This window comes from Aethalodelphis obliquidens, unplaced genomic scaffold (genome assembly GCF_003676395.1).
Source record: "Aethalodelphis obliquidens isolate GAN/ISIS:26980383/991018 unplaced genomic scaffold, ASM367639v1 scaffold58, whole genome shotgun sequence".
NCBI lineage: Eukaryota > Metazoa > Chordata > Mammalia > Artiodactyla > Delphinidae > Aethalodelphis > Aethalodelphis obliquidens.
Window position 1 is genome coordinate 4,319,312 of NW_020838002.1, and position 17,561 is coordinate 4,336,872.

The 17,561-nt window shown below is 48.5% G+C and overlaps 1 protein-coding gene across 8 annotated transcripts in view; it reads left to right on the forward strand.

Moving 5' to 3' along the window:
* HLF (HLF transcription factor, PAR bZIP family member) overlaps positions 1–17,561 on the forward strand; it is a 52,946-nt gene that overhangs the window by 19,828 nt on the left and 15,557 nt on the right. For 5 of the 8 annotated variants that reach the window (XM_027087108.1, XM_027087109.1, XM_027087116.1 and 2 more), the window contains exon 3: positions 1,896–2,066. The exons of 2 other annotated variants lie outside the window; for them this stretch is intronic. In XM_027087108.1, coding sequence (XP_026942909.1) covers positions 1,896–2,066 — 171 coding nt within the window. The remainder of the gene's footprint in view (positions 1–1,895; positions 2,067–17,561) is intronic. One more of the 8 variants, XM_027087111.1, reaches the window with a different exon arrangement.

Consider the following 17,561-nt stretch of genomic DNA (forward strand, 5'->3'; position numbering starts at 1 on the left):
TGCCACACCTTACACCAGCCCAGAGTATACACAGTTTAACCCGGGAGCCAAACTCCTGCCATACTTGGAGTGATCTCAGTTTCGTGGGGAGGAACCTTGAATCCCAGGTAAACTCCAAATCTTGAGAAAGTGTCCATGACGGACTTTGGCCTATGGCCTGTGAAGGAAGAACAAGCCTTTGCACAGGATGGTGTTTGATGGGCTTCTGTGGATTATCTTTATGTCTTAGGCAGTGTTCACCCGAGCACCTGGCACATCCTTTCACCTCTGACTCCGTGATCATCCTGCACCTGCCAGGCCTGGAGGCCTTGCCTCAGTACACCCCAGTTTGCCGACAGCTGCGTTCCCTTCTCAGCCTGGGCCATGGGTTTCCTCAGGTCCTTCTCTTTGGCTCACGTTTTCCCAGGGCTGCTTGTGTGTACAGTCTAGAGATCACATTTTATTAACACAAAGAAATCTGCTCGGGCTGCCTGGCTCTCACAGTCACATGGAGAGAAATGTGCTCCTTCGCTTCGCCAGCCCTCAGCTCTCTGTGCAGAATACAGCCGAGCGCTGGGCACCGGGCCAAGCTTACATTTCACATTGGAACACACTTTCACATCACTCGTTGGCAGGACATCCATGGCGGTGTCTATTTGGGGGGTAAGTCAGAGAAGTGTTATTTCCCTCTTCTGCGTGTCGAGAGATAGGACCTTTAAAAAATGTTTGACCAGGGCTTCCCTGGTGGCGCAGTGGTTGAGAGTCCGCCTGCCAATGCAGGGGACACGGGTTCGTGCCCCGGTCCGGGAAGATCCCACATGCCGCGGAGCGGCTGGGCCCGTGAGCCATGGCCGCTGAGCCTGCGCGTCCGGAGCCTGTGCTTCGCAATGGGAGAGGCCACAACAGTGAGAGGCCCGCGTACCGCAAAATAAATAATAATAAAATAAAAAAATAAAAATAAATAAAAAATGTTTGACCTTTCCCCATCCTTGTTGTCTGCAAGGTGCCCAGGTAGTTAGGTGATCCAGCGAAGCGTGGCAGCAGCACGTGAGAGAAGCCCCCTCCCTCCCAGGTTCCCCTGTTTCCTAAATCAGTAAACATAGCCAGGACTGCCTGGGACAGAGAAACTCAGGCCAAGGTAATAACATCAAAACCAAAGTCCTGGAACTCTTGAGTAAACTAGTTACCCTCCCAGATAAAACAACTTTGTTGTCCAAATCTTCCTTTCCAAAGATCTAAGACTTTTCAAATGCTGGTCCAAGGCCAACCATTGAAAGAGAGAACTTCAGCAAGCCTCCTGGAATGGAAAACACTGTTAAAGTAAACAAACGAGCCTCTTCCATTCAGTTTTCCCTTACTGGTCTATTTTTATGTCTTATTTTACCACCCCCCACCCCGGTACTTAACATTTTGTAATACTCTCCCTTCTCCACTTCTACTCCCATCTCCGTCTCACTTTTCTCAGGGAGCAAGCTGATCATTTTGCCTTCGGTAGCACAAATATCCAATTTCAAAAAGAGGAGTTGGGGGAAAGAGGTGGTATAATTCACTTCTTTTGGTGTCCCCCTCATACTCAGCTCTTACACGTGGATGCCTGAAGCCTGACTTGGGTTTGAAAAGAAATTTGATCCTGGAATTTTAAACCCTTTTTAGGAAAGATTGGAATGGTTAGAAAACAAAGATTTACTGGAATAATACTGACTTTTCTCAATGAAATAGATCCCTCTTGAAACAAAAAAGTTGAAAGTAAACTCTTCCTTCCCCATCACACCAACCCATAAATTCCGTGAGGATTTCCCAAGTGCCAAAGCTTATTCTGATTCTAGTGTTGACTACTTTGGGATGTTGCTTTTGCTGTCCGTCCCATCCAGCCAAGCAACAACTAATCAAGATTTAAAGAAACTTTTTCCCACAAGATGCATATGCCACCTGCTGCTTCGTAGGACAGGCCACCCGTGGGAAGCCCCCTCTCACTGAGAAGGATGCCCAGAACCTTGGGGACCCGGATGCAGTCTCCTACCAGTCACCTGGTGAAGCTTATGCTTACTCTGCAGAAGGGAGGTGGCAGAAACCCATTCCACCTGGAAGTAAGTAGTTTTAAAAATAATGCCAAGTTCTCATATGGTGGGTAGATGCCTCAGCTCAGTGCAGGGTGGAAAGAGTGCTACTTCACAGAGTAAAACCGTTGCAATCACATCACTCATTTCAGGAGAGGTCAGATAAAGTTTATTGGAGAGATGAAAGTCACCCTGCAGTTTCAAAGAGTTCTCCTGAAAGCATTGAGAAATGGTTGAAGTTCAGAAGTTGATTTGAAGCTTTGTTTCCCTTCCCCTTATAAGCGAGACAGGTATTTTTTAGTCACATTTTCCTTTTTGATGGACAGAAGATCTGGCGGATGACTGGGATGGTCTGATCTGCAGTCAGTGGCAGGTCTGTTGTGTGGGTCATCTGCTTTCTGCATGGGCCGTGGTGAATGTGTAAGCTCTGGCTAGTTGCCATCTGCCACCCAGCAAGACAGCACCTCGAGGCTTTAACCCTCTGCCCTCGCTTGGGGAGGTGTTCAGGGAATGTAATTTCATGTTATAATTAACTGAAGCAATGTGCAGTGCTTTTCTTAGTGTGTTATAGTGGCACGACACTTATCACTCAGAATTGACTGTATCGGGACTGCTTTGACAATCAGTAGGTTAAGTGGTTGGGCCTGAGTTTGGCCTACTCTCGTGCCAGTGTGGGTACTTGAATCCTGTGAGAGTTTTGCATAAAACGGGTAGAGGTGTGTTGAACCCAGTTTTCCCCAAAGCACTTCTGTGGACTCTGCACTCGGCTTGCAAGTGTCTCAGAGGCACAGGAAAGGGTTTTCTCTCTCGGGCACCTAAGCCCATGCTTTACACTGTAGTTGGTGTAAGTGTTTACTCAGTAAATATTTGTTCAGTGATTGAAATAACAAAGACATTACTTTCATTATAAATGGTTTTACAAGAGCACTTGTGCTCACTTTAATATCTTCAGTGATGCTGGCAGAATTCAGTTCAACATGGCGAGTCTTTGCAAAAGGTCACGTGAGTGTGTTGAGCTCCTTTGGGGCAGAACTGAGTCAGGGTGGTCTTGAAGGAAGGGACATGCAGACAGACCCTGTGGACAGTGACAGGGCCAGGGCTCACCACAAGGCTTTGGTGAGCTGCTCTTCCATGTGAACTTTTTGCTATTTTCTGATTGGTTGTTAAATAGCCAAGGATGAAGTGTTTTCAGATGAGAGATGGCAAGTAAAGGTGGATACCCAGCCCTGACTTTCCGTCTTCAATGATAGACACAACTGGAAGTCAGCAGCTCCAGACTCTACAGTATTCCCAGATCACCTGTAAGAGTTCTTGAAACTCATCTAACAGTTTTATTTTTAATAAATTTATTTATTTTATTTATTTATTTTTGGCTGCATTGAGTCTTCGTTGCTGCATGCGGGCTTTCTCTAGTTGCGGAGAGCGGGGGCCACTCTTGGTTGTGGTGCGCGGGCTTCTCATCGCGGTGGCTTCTCTTCTTGCAGGGCACGGGCTCTAGGAGCACAGGCTTCAGTAGTTGTGGCACACGGGCTCAGTAGTTGTGGCTCATGGGCTTAGTTGCTCTGTGGCATGTGGGATCTTCCCAGACCAGGGCTCGAACCTGTGTTCCCTGCCTTGGCAGGCGGATTCTTAACCACTGCGCCACCAGGGAAGCCCATCTAACAGGTTCTTAATTGGAATTTTTTTAAACATGGAATTCATAATATTTTATTTTATTATTATTATTTTTTGGCCACTCCACGCGGCATGTGGGATCTTAGTTCCCTGACCACGGATCCAACCCAGACCCCCTGCAGTGGAAGTGGAAGTGTGGAGTCTTAACCACTGGACCGCCAGGGAAGTCCCCTCTTAATTGGAATTTTAACTGAGCAAGTAAGAAGTCCCATGTTGGGCTGGGGGAAAGGAGGAATGGAGAGGGATGTCGTTTTTTTAAAAAAACACCAACTTATATTTCTTTGGCTAATAGATGCGGAGGAGGCCTCTCTGGCTGGCGTGTGAGGATGTAACTTCCTTGAGCATAGGATTTGATTGGTTTATGGAGTGGTGCTTCTGCCCTTACCTGCCAGTGGTTGGGGTCACTAAAACAGACACAGCCCTGCTGGAGAGGAGAGGGGCTTCAGAGGTCCACTCCAGGAGCAGCTGCAGCCCGCCACTGAGGGGTGGCAGGAGGCTGCCCTTCTGGCTCACTGCCTCCACAGCAGCAGGTGAAGAGTTAGAATAGGTTGATGGCTGGACTTGTGATGTCCTCAGCAGTCCCTGAGCAGAGTTCATTCTAAGCCCCCAGCATGCTCTGTGCCCACACCAGGGAATACAGTGTGAAGCTTCCAGCAACACCCGGAGATGCTCGACCCTTCCCACGTGTGTGTGTTCAGTTTGCTGTGTCTCAATTTAGTAGAACGTTGGGGAAAATAACCTCCCTCCTGCCAGGGTGAGGTTGCAAAGGTCTCTGGAAGGAACAGTGCAGAAAATTATTCAAATAACTGAGGCATTTGAAAAATTATTTTGAGAAGGATTTAAAATATTTTAAAAAATACATAGCAAGCACCCTTCCTCCATTATCCAGAATTAACAACTTGGCATATTTACCATATATGTTCATATATAAATTTATATAGTCATCTATGAATTTAAACATTATAGATCAAGTTGGGGTCTTGGGGAACTTTTTAAAAGAAGCTGTGTGTGAACTCATAAGGCAGAGCAGAAATAACTCCAAATCTGCTTTCTCAGATGTGAATCCCTCCTGGCACTTTGGGTCTGTTGTATTAATAAATAAGCCTGGTTTTAGGCTAGTTAGAAAAGAAGGCCAGGCTGGTGCATCAGAACGCTGCATTCCTTTTGGTTAGACTTTGTCAGAGGATAGGCAGGCGGCTGTTTGGCACAGAGTTTCTGGGTGTTTCCCTTTGGAATATAAAAGGAGTATCTCTTAACCCCAGGAGAGACTGCACCAGAGCCATCTTCTTCCCTCGGTGCTGAAGAAAAACAGACAAATACGCACAACCAACATTCAAAGAAGGGCGTGGTGCAGCCTGAAGACAGGTAGTGAGCTGTGACACTGGCTCACTCCAAGGACTGCAGTGTCATAGGGACGCCCGTTAGAGGTGGCAGCCGGAGTGGTCACCATTGTGCCTTCTCTCCTGGTTGGTGAAATCCTGTGAATCAGGCAATCTACAGTGTGCACCAGTTTTCCTCTGAACACAGAGCTTCCATCAAACGGGTGAAAAGAAACAGCGGGATAATAGCTAACCCTTCTCTAGTGTTTACTGTAGTCTGGGCACTAGGCTAAGTACATGTATTATCTCATTAAAACTCAAAACAAACCCTGGGCACTGCTATTTTTAGTACTAGGTAGGTACTATTATTATGGTCCTTTCACAGATGAGAAAACCAAGACCCAGAGAACTGAGTAAATGCTGACGGGAGCCCAGTTGGTAGACAGCAGGGCTGGTACGTGCAGCCCCACGGCCTGGCACCAGCATCCATGCGCCGAGCTGCTACCTCTCCTGCTTCTCCATAGGAGGCACTTTGCTTCATGGAAGGTGGAGAACTCCTGGGACCTCAGAACCCCCGTGTGGATGGCACAACACAGTGTCTTAGGTGTACTGGGAACCTGGGTGTGGAGGGGATGCAGACGAAAGGAGCAACAAAACCAGGCCAGTCAGACGCACTGTCTGTGGCGGCCCTGAGGTCTCCGCAGCCAGGGCCTGGAGAGGCCAGCTTTCAGAGCACAGGCTTTACTTTTAAATCATGAAGAGTTTAATTTAAAAATGGATTCTGTGCTTTGGTGTGACTCTCAAATCCACAGTGCCTTCCAATTTCTTAAAAGTGAAACACTGTGAAATGATAAACACAGACATCCAGAAAGAGTCAGGGACAGTCTAGAGGGGTACTGGGAACATGTCATGCCTTGGTGCCAAGCCCACGGCACAGTCCACGTGAGGCAGAGAGCAGGAATCATCCTCCTGGTGCCCATTCTTTGCGGATCTGCCCTGGTACAATAGTGAGACCCATCAGTCCGGAGAATCTCAGTCTTCCATGCAGAGATCCCCCGCTTCAGCTGCCCTGAGAAACCCACATACAGAAGCATGCATGGCTGTGTGGATGTGCTGGGCGGCAGCTCTGCACTTTGCCGTCAGCCGGGGGGGAAGGAGTGTTCGCCTTCACGTGCTTCTCAGAGATGTGCTTGCTGAGAGCTCCTTGCAGATTCAAAACATGGGGGACGTGTGTTCTCGAGAGCTGTGTATGTGAAGCAGCACAGAGCATGCAGCCGGCACTTGGTAAATATTAGTTCCCTTCCCCTTCCTGTGTGTGAGGCAAGTCGTACAAGGGAAGCGTCAGCAGTTCGGATGCAAAAATAGATCTCCATGTGAGGATGTGGCCTCTTTTCCTTGAGTGTGGACCAGATGTCAGGCTGCCTGGTGAGGACTCCAGGAACGTGACAGCTTCCTTCTTAGGGGCTTCATTGCTGCTTCACTCTGTGGAGAGGCCTCCCTCTCCATGCACTTCTTGCATCTGAAAAACAAGAATGAAAAAGAGGATGGTATAAAAGTCCCAGGAATGAACTTTCTGTTTTCTCCTTCTTAAAAAGGATTTGCGTGTTATTTGGATCTTACTTTCAAGTCTGATACCTGTTCATCACATCATTATCCCTGTTATTATTGAATAACATGACAAAAATTAATGTAGAACCACAGCAAATGGACATTTGTTTTGAGTGTGTTTATCCTTTTCCTTACCTGACATTTGCTGAGGGCCAACTATTTACCAGGCACTGAGCTAGGTGTTGGGAATTCAGAGATAAGGAAGGGTCCATCCCTTGAACTTGAGCAGTTTATGAATTGCAAAGAGATAGTTAAATAATTGCGAATAAAGTGTTAAGGGTATGTACAAAGTGAAGGCAAGAGAGGTCAGCTCTGAATGGGGTGCGGAGGTAAGATCAGAGATGATCTTTGAATTGTGTATTGAAGAATAAGCACAAATTGTTCAATAAGAAGGATACATTTAAGTGACTCATTGAATTTTTCTTGTCTGATATTAAGTTAATTTCCATTAAATATGCTCAAGAATTAATTCAGGTCATAGTGTTAAGGGACATGGGACTGGAATAAAAAAATGAGGGGGAAAAAGGAGAATAAAAAGAACGTGTAGGGTGGTTAATCCACAGAGGGGCTAACTAACTCCCTCCTACCCAGAGAAGGGAAACCTTGCTGCATGGTGAGGGACCCGGGCTCTGCACTGCCAGGGCAGCCGAGCCACGTGTCTCAAACATGGCATGTTTAAAGAAGTTGGGAGGTTATAGGCGGCATAACAGATGTGATTTGACAGTTGCTGTGGCAACACACCCACTTCCAGAAAATCAGTTAGTGGGAGAGCAGGAGAACTCATGGTACTTGCCCTGGGCTGCCCTGTGCCCCACACTGCCTGTTCTGGGCCAAAGGTGTGGACAGATTGAGAAGGACAAATGCCCCACATGGCTGACTGCCACCTGCCTTTGTGGAATTGACTCTGGAATAATATAGGAGATGCGTAAACCAGAACAAAGACAACAGGGGAAGAGTGTGGGGGAGGAAGGGGAGTTCTGAGCAAGCAGTGCCAACTCCTTTCAGGCAAATACCTCCCAAGCATTGTATTTGAATATATTGAATGACCCATGGATTTCTATGAAAAAATGCATATGGCATAAATGTGTATAAATCTCCCTTTATGGAAGCAGCAGCAGCAAAGAATGCTGTAGGCATAAGTAAAAGCGTCCCTAGAGTAGCAAAAGGACTTGAGTTAATGAAAAATTGGTTTTGAAGTTTTGGCCGAAGAGCTGGGTGACTGCCTCTGTGGCACCACCTTCTGGCAAATCAGAGACATCACATGGTGTGAATCCTCGGACTGTATAGGTGGTGGGTTTTCCAAGCTTCAGTGTACCAGCTGCTTACCTCCACAGGGGCTATTTCCTCCAGACTATTGGTTCTCAACCTTGGCCTCACTCGAGAATCACCAGTGGAGATTTTGGAAAAAGTTATTTAGAAATATTTAATTACAAAGTAATATATGACTGTTGTAAAATAAAGTCAGAACTGTGCAGGTGTACAGCTTGAGTTCCTATATCCCATTCCTAGATTTAACAGTCAACAGTTCCTTGGATACTCATCCAGACATTTCCTTTGTGTTTATAAGCATATGTGAGTGTGTGTATAAATGTACTTGTACATATATTTATATAGAGATTGATTGTGTGTGCACAGAAGTATGGAAATATATGTATATGCACACACTATACATAGACTATATACTATACGTAGTGCATATATACTATACATAATGTGCAACTTGCCTTTTTTACTTAATATCTTTTGGATATCATTTCATACTAGTACATATAGATCTGTCAGCTGCATGGAATCCCATTGCCTGGATATGCCATCATTTATTTAACAAGTACCTTTAGCTTGTTTCCATCCTTGGTTGCCATTCTCTGTACATTCAGCATACCTAAAGTTTAAATCCCTAGATGTGGAACTGTTGGATCAAAGTATATAGGCTCCAGGGGCTTCCCTGGTGGCAGAGTGGTTGAGAGTCCGCCTGCTGATGCAGGGGACACAGGTTCATAACCCGGTCTGGGAAGATCCCACATGCCGCGGAGCGGCTGGGCCGCTGAGCCTGCGCGTCCGGAGCCTGTGCTCCGCAGCAGGAGAGGCCACAACAGTGAGAGGCCCGCGTAGCACAAAAAACAAACAAACAAACAAAAAAAAACTGTAGGCTCCAAAAGAATTGTACTAGTTCATACTCCCACCAAAAGTGTGTGCGAAGGCTATTTCTCCTTTCATTAAAAGTAAAGGCTATTTCTCCTTTCATAAATAAGTAAAACAAAACAAAAATACAGAGCCCCAGGCCCCATTTTCAGAGCTTCTGATTGAGGTGGGAGGGGTGCTGAGCATCTTTATTTTTTTAGATCCACAGGTGAACCTGGTCCATAACCAGGGTTGGGAACTATGGCCTTAGATAGAGGGGGTAAAGTTAGGAGCCGTTCTCCTAAATGCTGATGCCTTGGTTATGCCCTTTCAGACCCAAACAGCAAGATTTCCCTTACTGTGGCCAGCTGGGGAATAGCCATTTCCTCTGAAGTTCTTCTTAAACTAGAGATCTTTATTTAGACAGACATAAAATTAAATGAATCTGTATTTATTAGAGTAGGATTAAAGCTACAAGAGTCAGAGAAGTAACACCTAGGTACAGTTTGATACTTTTCTCACTATTCTGTAATTATTTGTTCATAAGTCATTTCTCCTTTAAAGACTTTTAAGAAATAATTGTTTAATTCCTTTCCGTGTGGCTTCAGATTCTATTAGAAGAGGTAGAGTTTGTGGATATTAAAGTCAGTACCTTGTTCTCTGATTGCAGTATGAAGAGCCCCTGGGCTGGTAGGCAGCTGGCCAGCTTTGGGAAGTAACCAAAGTGTCTCCCTTCTGTTGCTTAGTTAGCCACAGTAGCTGGAGAGAGAGAAAAATGACATCTCTTTTCCAGAGAACCTGTTGTAAGCATTCTCCATCTTGGGGGATGATTCCTCCTTCACAGCCTGTTTCATTCCTCCCCTTGAGGCCATGTCTTGCCATCCTCTTCTGTGTCTCTGTCCACTGAGCTGCTACCAAGGACGGTGTCCCTTGCTCTGTGGCATTAGGAAGCCATGTCACGCCTTCACTCCTCCCACCAACCCGAAGACCATTGCCTTCAATCTAACAGCAAGTCTGTCTTTGCCTTTTTGAGGAAACACCCCTGCGCCCTCCCGTTTGTCATTTGCCCACATTTCTTTTCAGTTGGTCTCTTTATCTCACTTCCGTGTTTAGGTAAGAACTGCCTTCCGTTAAGTTTATATTAGGAAATCTGAGCCGATTGGGATGGTGGGGGGAAGGGGGCGGGGGCTGGTACGCACTGGAATGACAAAGGATCTCAGAGGTGCTCGGACACTCTGGGTCCACAGAAAGGTTGCAGGCTGTGCTGGGCCTTCCCGTCTCATGTCTGTCTCATGCGTGGTCCTGACGGGCCCCAGCCTGAAGCTAAAGAAGAAGGTGTGCCACAACACTAAGGAACCCGCACAAGTGTTTGATAATGACTTAGTGTCTCATTTCTGTATACCCAAGAGGCACACAGACCTCACCTGTGCCTGTGGAATAGAAAGGCAGATTTCTGCCCCATACAGATTTCTCTACATTAGGCAGGAGCCAGATGGGTTTAGCTTGGCTAATCTTAGTACAAGCTGGAAAATTCCAATTTTTCCAAAACAACACATTTCTAAGAAATTGTCTGGTTTAGAATATTATTCTAGCATATGTAAGGGAACCGCACGACTATGGGCTGACTTACTGCGGGCTTATAAATATGGATGAGAATTTACCTGCGGCTCCCTTTGTCCCGCACCAACGTGGTGGTGGTAAGAACTGCACTCAGTAAGCCCCTCCATCTTTATTCCTTGTCAGAATCAGGGGCTGTTGGGCAATTTTTCCCTTGTGTGGGACTTGAAGTTATTTGAGAAAACCCGAGTGTATGCCTTTTCCCAAGTCTTGGCTTGCATCTGGATGTAAAATCAGATGCATGACGCATGCTCATTGAATGTTGATTCGGATTATAGATCACTGGAAACTGTATGTGTTGCTCTTTAGTCTTCCCTTTTCCTCTGCCCAGATGACTGAGACTGAGCTGTCACTTCTTTAAAATAGAATTCCTCCCGTGATACCTCATCACAAATGTATATGCCGGTCAGGCGATAACAAGACCGATGAACACCTACATGAAGCAGAGTGCCTGGCAGCTGCCGCAGAGGCTGGCAGTGCTCACCCCACCCCGGATGAGACACTGGGGGCACAAAATCCATTGTGTTTAGTTACCAGCTGACTCTGTGGAATTAAGTTGATTTCCCCCCCAAGAATCCAGATCCCTGACTTAGCGTAACGCCACCCCTCACCCCCACCGCAGCTTCTGTTGCCTAGCGATAGTTATTTAGTAACCTTTCAGAATTATCGTTAACTAATAAAGGAAGAGGAAGAGAACATCCCTATTCCGTGTCATATACACAGCCTGCATTACAGACCTCTCTGTTGTTGGCTGGAGGGGGTGTCTACAGGCATTTTAATCTATCACCCTCCCTCTCTCTCCATAGCCCCTGCCCTCCAGCCCGCAGCATACACTCTCTAGACCAAGAGTAAAAAAAGATGTCATAGGCCAACAACATAATAGGCTGGGTCGCTCAACACTGCTCACAGAGATCTCCCCCAGAGAAGGCAGAGCAGACAGGAACGTCCTGAGGACCATGTCAGAGCCCCAGGATTCCTGCCACAGGTGGGGTCTAGGTGTGGGCTGCTTGAAGGGAATTGTTGGCCACCAGCCTGTGGCATTACTTTTGTGGGTGGGCACGTGCGGGTGGCAGTGGAAGTGTAGAGAGGAGGGTTAGGGCTTTGGAGCTGGCCCTGGTTTGAACGTAGGCTCTTCCAACTCACTAGCTGTTTGACCTTGAGCAAGTTACCCAAGCTGGTCGATTGCTTCTCCTTTGTTCAGTGGAGATGATACAGCTCCCTGGTTTGGAGGCGCAGGGACTGCCTGTGAGGGGTTGATAACATAGCTAGGAGAACCTTTCCTCAGTCAGTCCCGCTGCACCAACCTGTCCAAGGATTAGTTTACCTCCTGCTTTTCTGGCTCCTCTAAAGTACTGTCCACGGAGTCCTCTTCATCTACCCGTCCCTGAAATGTCCATGGCCCCCCCAAGGCCTTGTCTTTGGTTTTCTTCTTGCTCTGTATTCTCTCCTGGGGGGGATCTCAAGGCTATGAAATCTGTATCTCCAGTTAGGATTGCTCTCCTGCAGCCTGGACTCATGTTTAAAGCTGAGATCCACGTCCTTCAGCATCTTTCTCTGCAGCCCAGAGGTGCCTTGGACTTGATGGATCCACAATCAGGTGCTGCCTTTTCTTCTGAATGTGCTCGGGACACTGTATTCCGTATCTCAGTGAAGTTTACCACCTCCTTTCTGGCTGTCCAGGCTAGAAACCTGAAAGTTAACTTGCTCTCTCCTTCTCTCTCCCTTATATTGACTTGACTGAGACTTACATTGATCCCACCTCATTAATAACCCTTGAATCTACCTGGTCCTCTGCCATTGATGTGGGCGAGCCTCTCACCATTTCCTGTCTCCCCTCCGATGCCTTCTCCTCTGGTTGCCACAGCGTTATTTCCTCGACTGCTCACCATTCCCTTGAGGATAAGATCTGACCATCAAGGGCCCCTCTCTGTCTGGTCTCAACTCTTCCAACCCCTCTCCTTGCCCTCTGAGCTCCAACTACCAACTGCTTTCAGTTCCCTGCCTGGCCCATGAGTTCTGTCACATCTTCATGCCTTCACAGATTCTGTTCCTCTGCCTTGATTACCCCTCATCTCTTTACTTTCTGGCCAATTTCAAGAATCCACCAAGTTGCCAACTCCCTCTGAGAAGCATTTCCTGATGCCCCTGCACTCCCTCCAAGGATCTGGATTAGTGATCCACTTTTGGATTCCACCCTTTGGTTCCCCGGACAAAGCCCTCCCATAGCACTTAGCACCTGTACTATGAACACCTGTTTGCTTACTGATTTCCACTTCCAGACTGTGTGCTCCCAGACGTGGGTTTTATTTATATATTTCCAGAGCTTAGTCCGTAGTATGTCTTAATATATGTTTGTTAAACAAATCAGTGTTTTAATCAACAGGGCTTTGTTAATCATCTTCTATGTGAGGCATTGGTAAGGGCTTTGCCTGAAAAGATTTCCAGTCTAGTTCAAGAATAGATAATTGCTTAAAAGCTATAGAGTCACTTAACCTGATAAAACTTCCAGGCCAGCATATGCTTAAGTGCAAGAGGATATAGATCTTAAATGTGAGGGAAGTTGGAAGTTGTCACCAACACTGGGACAGTCAGCGGGAGGAGGACTTGACTTAGGCCTTGAGGGATGGTGCGACAGGTAGAGGCAGAGAGGGTGAGAAGCCAGACCAGTGTGCCTGGAGCAGAGAGCAGAGAGGTGGGAGTGAGGATGTCCTTGACCTCCAGATGGAGAGCTTGGACTGGAAGGCAGTGGGAGGCCACTGCTGCCGTTGATCATGGTAGAGATGTTCCAGGAAGAGGAACCTGGTGGTCGTGTTGCAGGACAGGATTGCAGGTGGCAGACAGGCCAGTTAGGAAGGCACTGAATTTGTCCAGGTCCTCAGAGGAATGGCCTGCCCTGGCCTGTGACAGGGATCTGAACCACAGCAGAAAACCTTCACTGAGCTTAAGGATAATTTATTGCAAGAGCTAGAATGAGCCTTTGCTGTCATCCCAAACTCTTGTCCCATTATATAACGGGTGGTCACACCGAAGCCCAGGGATTCTCCCCCATAACTGGCGTGGTCTCTGGATTTCGATCCTTCTGCATGAGGGGGGTGTGGTTAAAGTTCAGAGCCTGATGGAAAGACGACGAAAGTTCTCAGGCTGGTGGTCCCTGGGAGCTTGGAGGATGAGTTTGGCTTTGAGACGACGGTGAGCCATGACCAGCCGCGCCCAGACCAGTGCAGGGTTCTCTGTGAACTCGGGGGTGAGGGAATTTCAGAGAGCGCTGGCCAGGCGCCAAGGCAGGAGGCTTTAGAAAAGCTTGTTTACTTTTGGGTGCTCAACTTGGAGACTCGCACAGGAAGGAATTCTTGTGGATCTCCTTGAGCAGCCGCAGAACCACAGACACACCTGAATCCTATTCACGTTCATCCGGAAACTCAGGCTTTAAAACAATCCTGGTTTTCTTCCTATGTTTGTTTGGACTGGTTGGGGGGTTGAGAGAGGAGGAAGGGTGTTGCTCAGGAGAGTGTGGGCCACTTGTTTGCAGTTGGTTCCTGGGTTCACAGTGGACGTCAGCAAGCCCTGCACTTACCTCACGCTCTGCTTCACTCTCTCCTCTAAATCCAAACAAAAAACTCACATGGCCCAAAGGAGAATAGTCAGTTTAATAACTCAGCGTGACAGCAATTTGAAAACTGCGGGTTTCAAATGACTAGGCCTGCACATTTTCACCATCTCAGACAATTAAAGAGACTCCAGGGACCTAGGTGGTGCTGATTCCAGCGGTGCATGTTGTCATTAAAGATGGAAAGAGCCTCCAGGTATAGAGAGCTTGTTTCTCTGCTTGATAAGAAGGTAGCCCCAGCCTAGGGGGACCTCAGTAAATTGCTTAGTGGCTCAATTTCTCCATAGGTAAAATGTGCCCATGGGCCCTACGTGCTTCGCAGGGTTGTCAGGAGGGTGGGATGAGGTTATAGATACTCAGCGTGCACTTGAACCAGGTCTAGATGCAGCATGTAAATGCAGGCAGGAGCCCCTCCTCTGCTCCTGCCTGGAAAGCTGACATCACCACCGTGCACACATGGGGGCTCTGAGGAGGGGCTGAGGTTAGGACTCTAGTCCCCACTTTATCCTTTCCAGATGTCTCTTGTTGCTTATCCTCTAGCATGTGGAGTTGCAGAAGGGCTTGAAGTGGCCATTCTGGATTATAGCCACTGTCACTGTTACAGCCTTGGGAGGATTGGGCCTCTGCTCTCTCAGAAGAGATGGCTGCGGGGACTTCCCTGGTGGCTCAGTGGTTAAGAATCCTCCTGCCAATGCAGGGGACACGGGTTCGAGCCCTGGTCCTGGAAGATCCCACATGCTGTGGAGCAACTGAGCCCGTGCACCACAACTACTGAGTCTGCGCTCTAGAGCCTGCGAGCCACAACTTCTGAGCCCGTGTGCCACAACTACTGAAGCCCACGCACCTAGAGTCCGTGCTGCGCAACAAGAGAAGCCACCGCAATGAGAAGCCCACACACCGCAACGATGAGTAGCCCCCACTCGCCACAACTAGAGGAAGCCTATTCGTAGCAACAAAGACCCAGCACAGCCAAAAATAAATAAATTAAAAAATAAAAAAGAAGGGATGGCTGCTGCACAGAGCATTTGAAGACTGGGCAAGCAGGCAGTTGGTGGGACTCAACCTTGCACTTCCCAGGTCTTCACCCACCTGCATTTCCTACGAGTGCAGAGGAAGCCAGGAGGCCTGCTTTTCTCCAGTCATGCATGTTCCATGACTTGGGGTGGAGTGGCGCAGGGACATGAGTGTGTGTGGGGGAAGGACAATGCGCCTTGTTTCCAGTTTATGACACTCCCCACGCACCTGTGGCGGGGCAGGGGTGGGGGTCAGTGTCGCAAGATCTGAAATCCAGTTCACGCAGGCTTTGGTCTCTGGCACTGTGAGTACACTTCTGGCCACGCTGTTACTTGTCTGTACACGGAGGTGCTGTGACAGCAGTCGGGAGAGGCTCTTAGACCCCGGGAGAGCAGGTGAAGGGGACTCTGCTGCTCTGTCTTGGGGACAGTGGCGTGGTGGCCAGGGGGCCCACACGTGCCCTGACCCCTGAATGGAACTGATCTGCTCCATGTCACTGACTGCCAGCGGGCGTGGCTCTGAGCCGCTCTGCTCTCGCCTCTCAAGTTCACCTCAAGGAGGCAGGTTTCTTGCTGACTCCACTGGCAAGACACGCGCTGGTCTGCAGCCTTGGAACGAGAGGCCTTGCTAATCCAGTCCCAGCCTCTGCCAGATCAGGAGCTGCCAAGTCAAGCCAGGGCCATTTTGGGTACTGGTGCACCATCCCAGAGCAGCGTGCTGGTCCTGGACACGGGTCACACTTGGTGACATCTAGCAGGCTTTTCCTGGGCTGCAGCCGGAGGGAGGTGTGTGCCGGGGGGCTCAGGGAGGGACAGCGGACAGAAGAGGGAGCAGTACTCTGCATGGGGGAGTGGCTGGCCCCAGGCCACAGAGCTATTTAGGGGCAAAGGCACCGTGAGTCCAGGTCTGTCTGTGCTTTCTGATGAACTGAGCCATCTCCCAGGACGGGTCAAAGTGAGGGATGAAGGCCAGAGCAGGAGCCTGGGAGGGTGTTCCAGCTGTCTCTGCCCAAACCCAGACCCAGTATTAATTGGCATACTGATAATTCAAGGGTATTGGCCTCTGCAGCCATATCCCATAACAGAATAAATGAGGCGTGGTCTCTGGCTATCCAGAATCTCTTTAAAGATGCCTGAGTGAGATGTAGTGTTGACAGGAGCCCTAGCCCTGAGGCTCATTAGTTGTTTTGTCATTGAAGGAGTGCTCTTGGCAGGAGCTCGCTGTTCAGGAGGACCGAAGTAGCGGAGGAGGGAAGGGAGGGAAAGGAAATGGGGTGGCTGGCTGCCTGAAAGTTCCTGGGGCTCTTGTCCATAGCCGGAGGCATTCCTGCCTCCTTGGGGGACCATCTGCTGCCCAGGAGCCCGGTGGGCCATGGGAGACTGAACCCCACCAACCTCCCGCCAGCTTTCTGGCTGCATGACTTTGTGTATGGGTGTTGGGGGCGGATTTCACCTCTGACCCTCCACTTCGTCATCCATAAAATGTGGCGCGGGCTGATGGGTCAGTGGAACGTTGTACTTGAGGCCAGGAGACCCAGGTCCTGATGCGAAACTCTCAGTGGAGAAGCACACAGTCCCTTGCTGTCCTTTGAAGCATTTACATGCTTAAGAACTTGGGCTTTAGAATCAGAAGAGCTGGGAGGTGAGACTCTGTTTCATGTACTAGTTGGGCAACCTTGGGCAAATCATTTAGCTTTCTGAGCTTGTCTTAAACTGTCTGGAAAATGGGGTTACTAATGATTCCACCTTCACACAGCTATCGTTTTTTTTTTTTTTTAAGTTTCTTTATTTTATTATTTATTTTAGTTTGGCTGCATTGGGTCTTCATTGCTGCACGCAGGCTTTTCTCTAGTTGGGGAGAGGGGGGCTACTCTTTGTTGCGGTGCGCGGGCTTCTCATTGCAGTGGCTTCTGTTGTGGAGCACGGGCTCTAGGCATGTGGGCTTCAGTAGTTGTGGCACTCGTGTTCAGTAGTTGTGGCTCGCGGGCTCTAGAGGGCAGGCTCAGTAGTTGTGGCTCACGGGCTTAGTTGCTCCGCGGCATGTAGGATCTTCCCGGACCAGGGCTCGAACCCGTGTCCCCTGCATTGGCAGGCGGATTCTTAAGCACTGCGCCACGAGGGAAGCCCCACACAACTATCTTGAGGATTAAGTGAGGTGGTACACTGGCAGGGCCTTGGCGAGGGGGTACTCCTCCCGGCCACTCATCACTGTGACTAACTGGTTACTCAGCGGGCAGGGGAGGCCTGTCTGCCAGCCCACGGGACTGCATTTCTTTCGCCCTCTCAGTAAATGGTAACAGACAGACCCTTCCTAATGTTTACAAGTAATGGATTGGGCTGGCTTCTTGGTGCTGTGCTTTACCCATAGTTCTGTTGACAGCCTGTTACTGGGTGGAGAGAGTTGTTGGAAAAGAGCTGCTTTGATCAAAGTAATCTTTATAGAGGACCTTTCAGTGTATTTGTTCCACAGTCACAGACAGCACTTACTGGGCACCTTGTCTGGATATGGCACAAATGAAGTGTGTGTGTGTGTGTGTGTGTGTGTGTGTGTGTGTGTGTGTGTGTG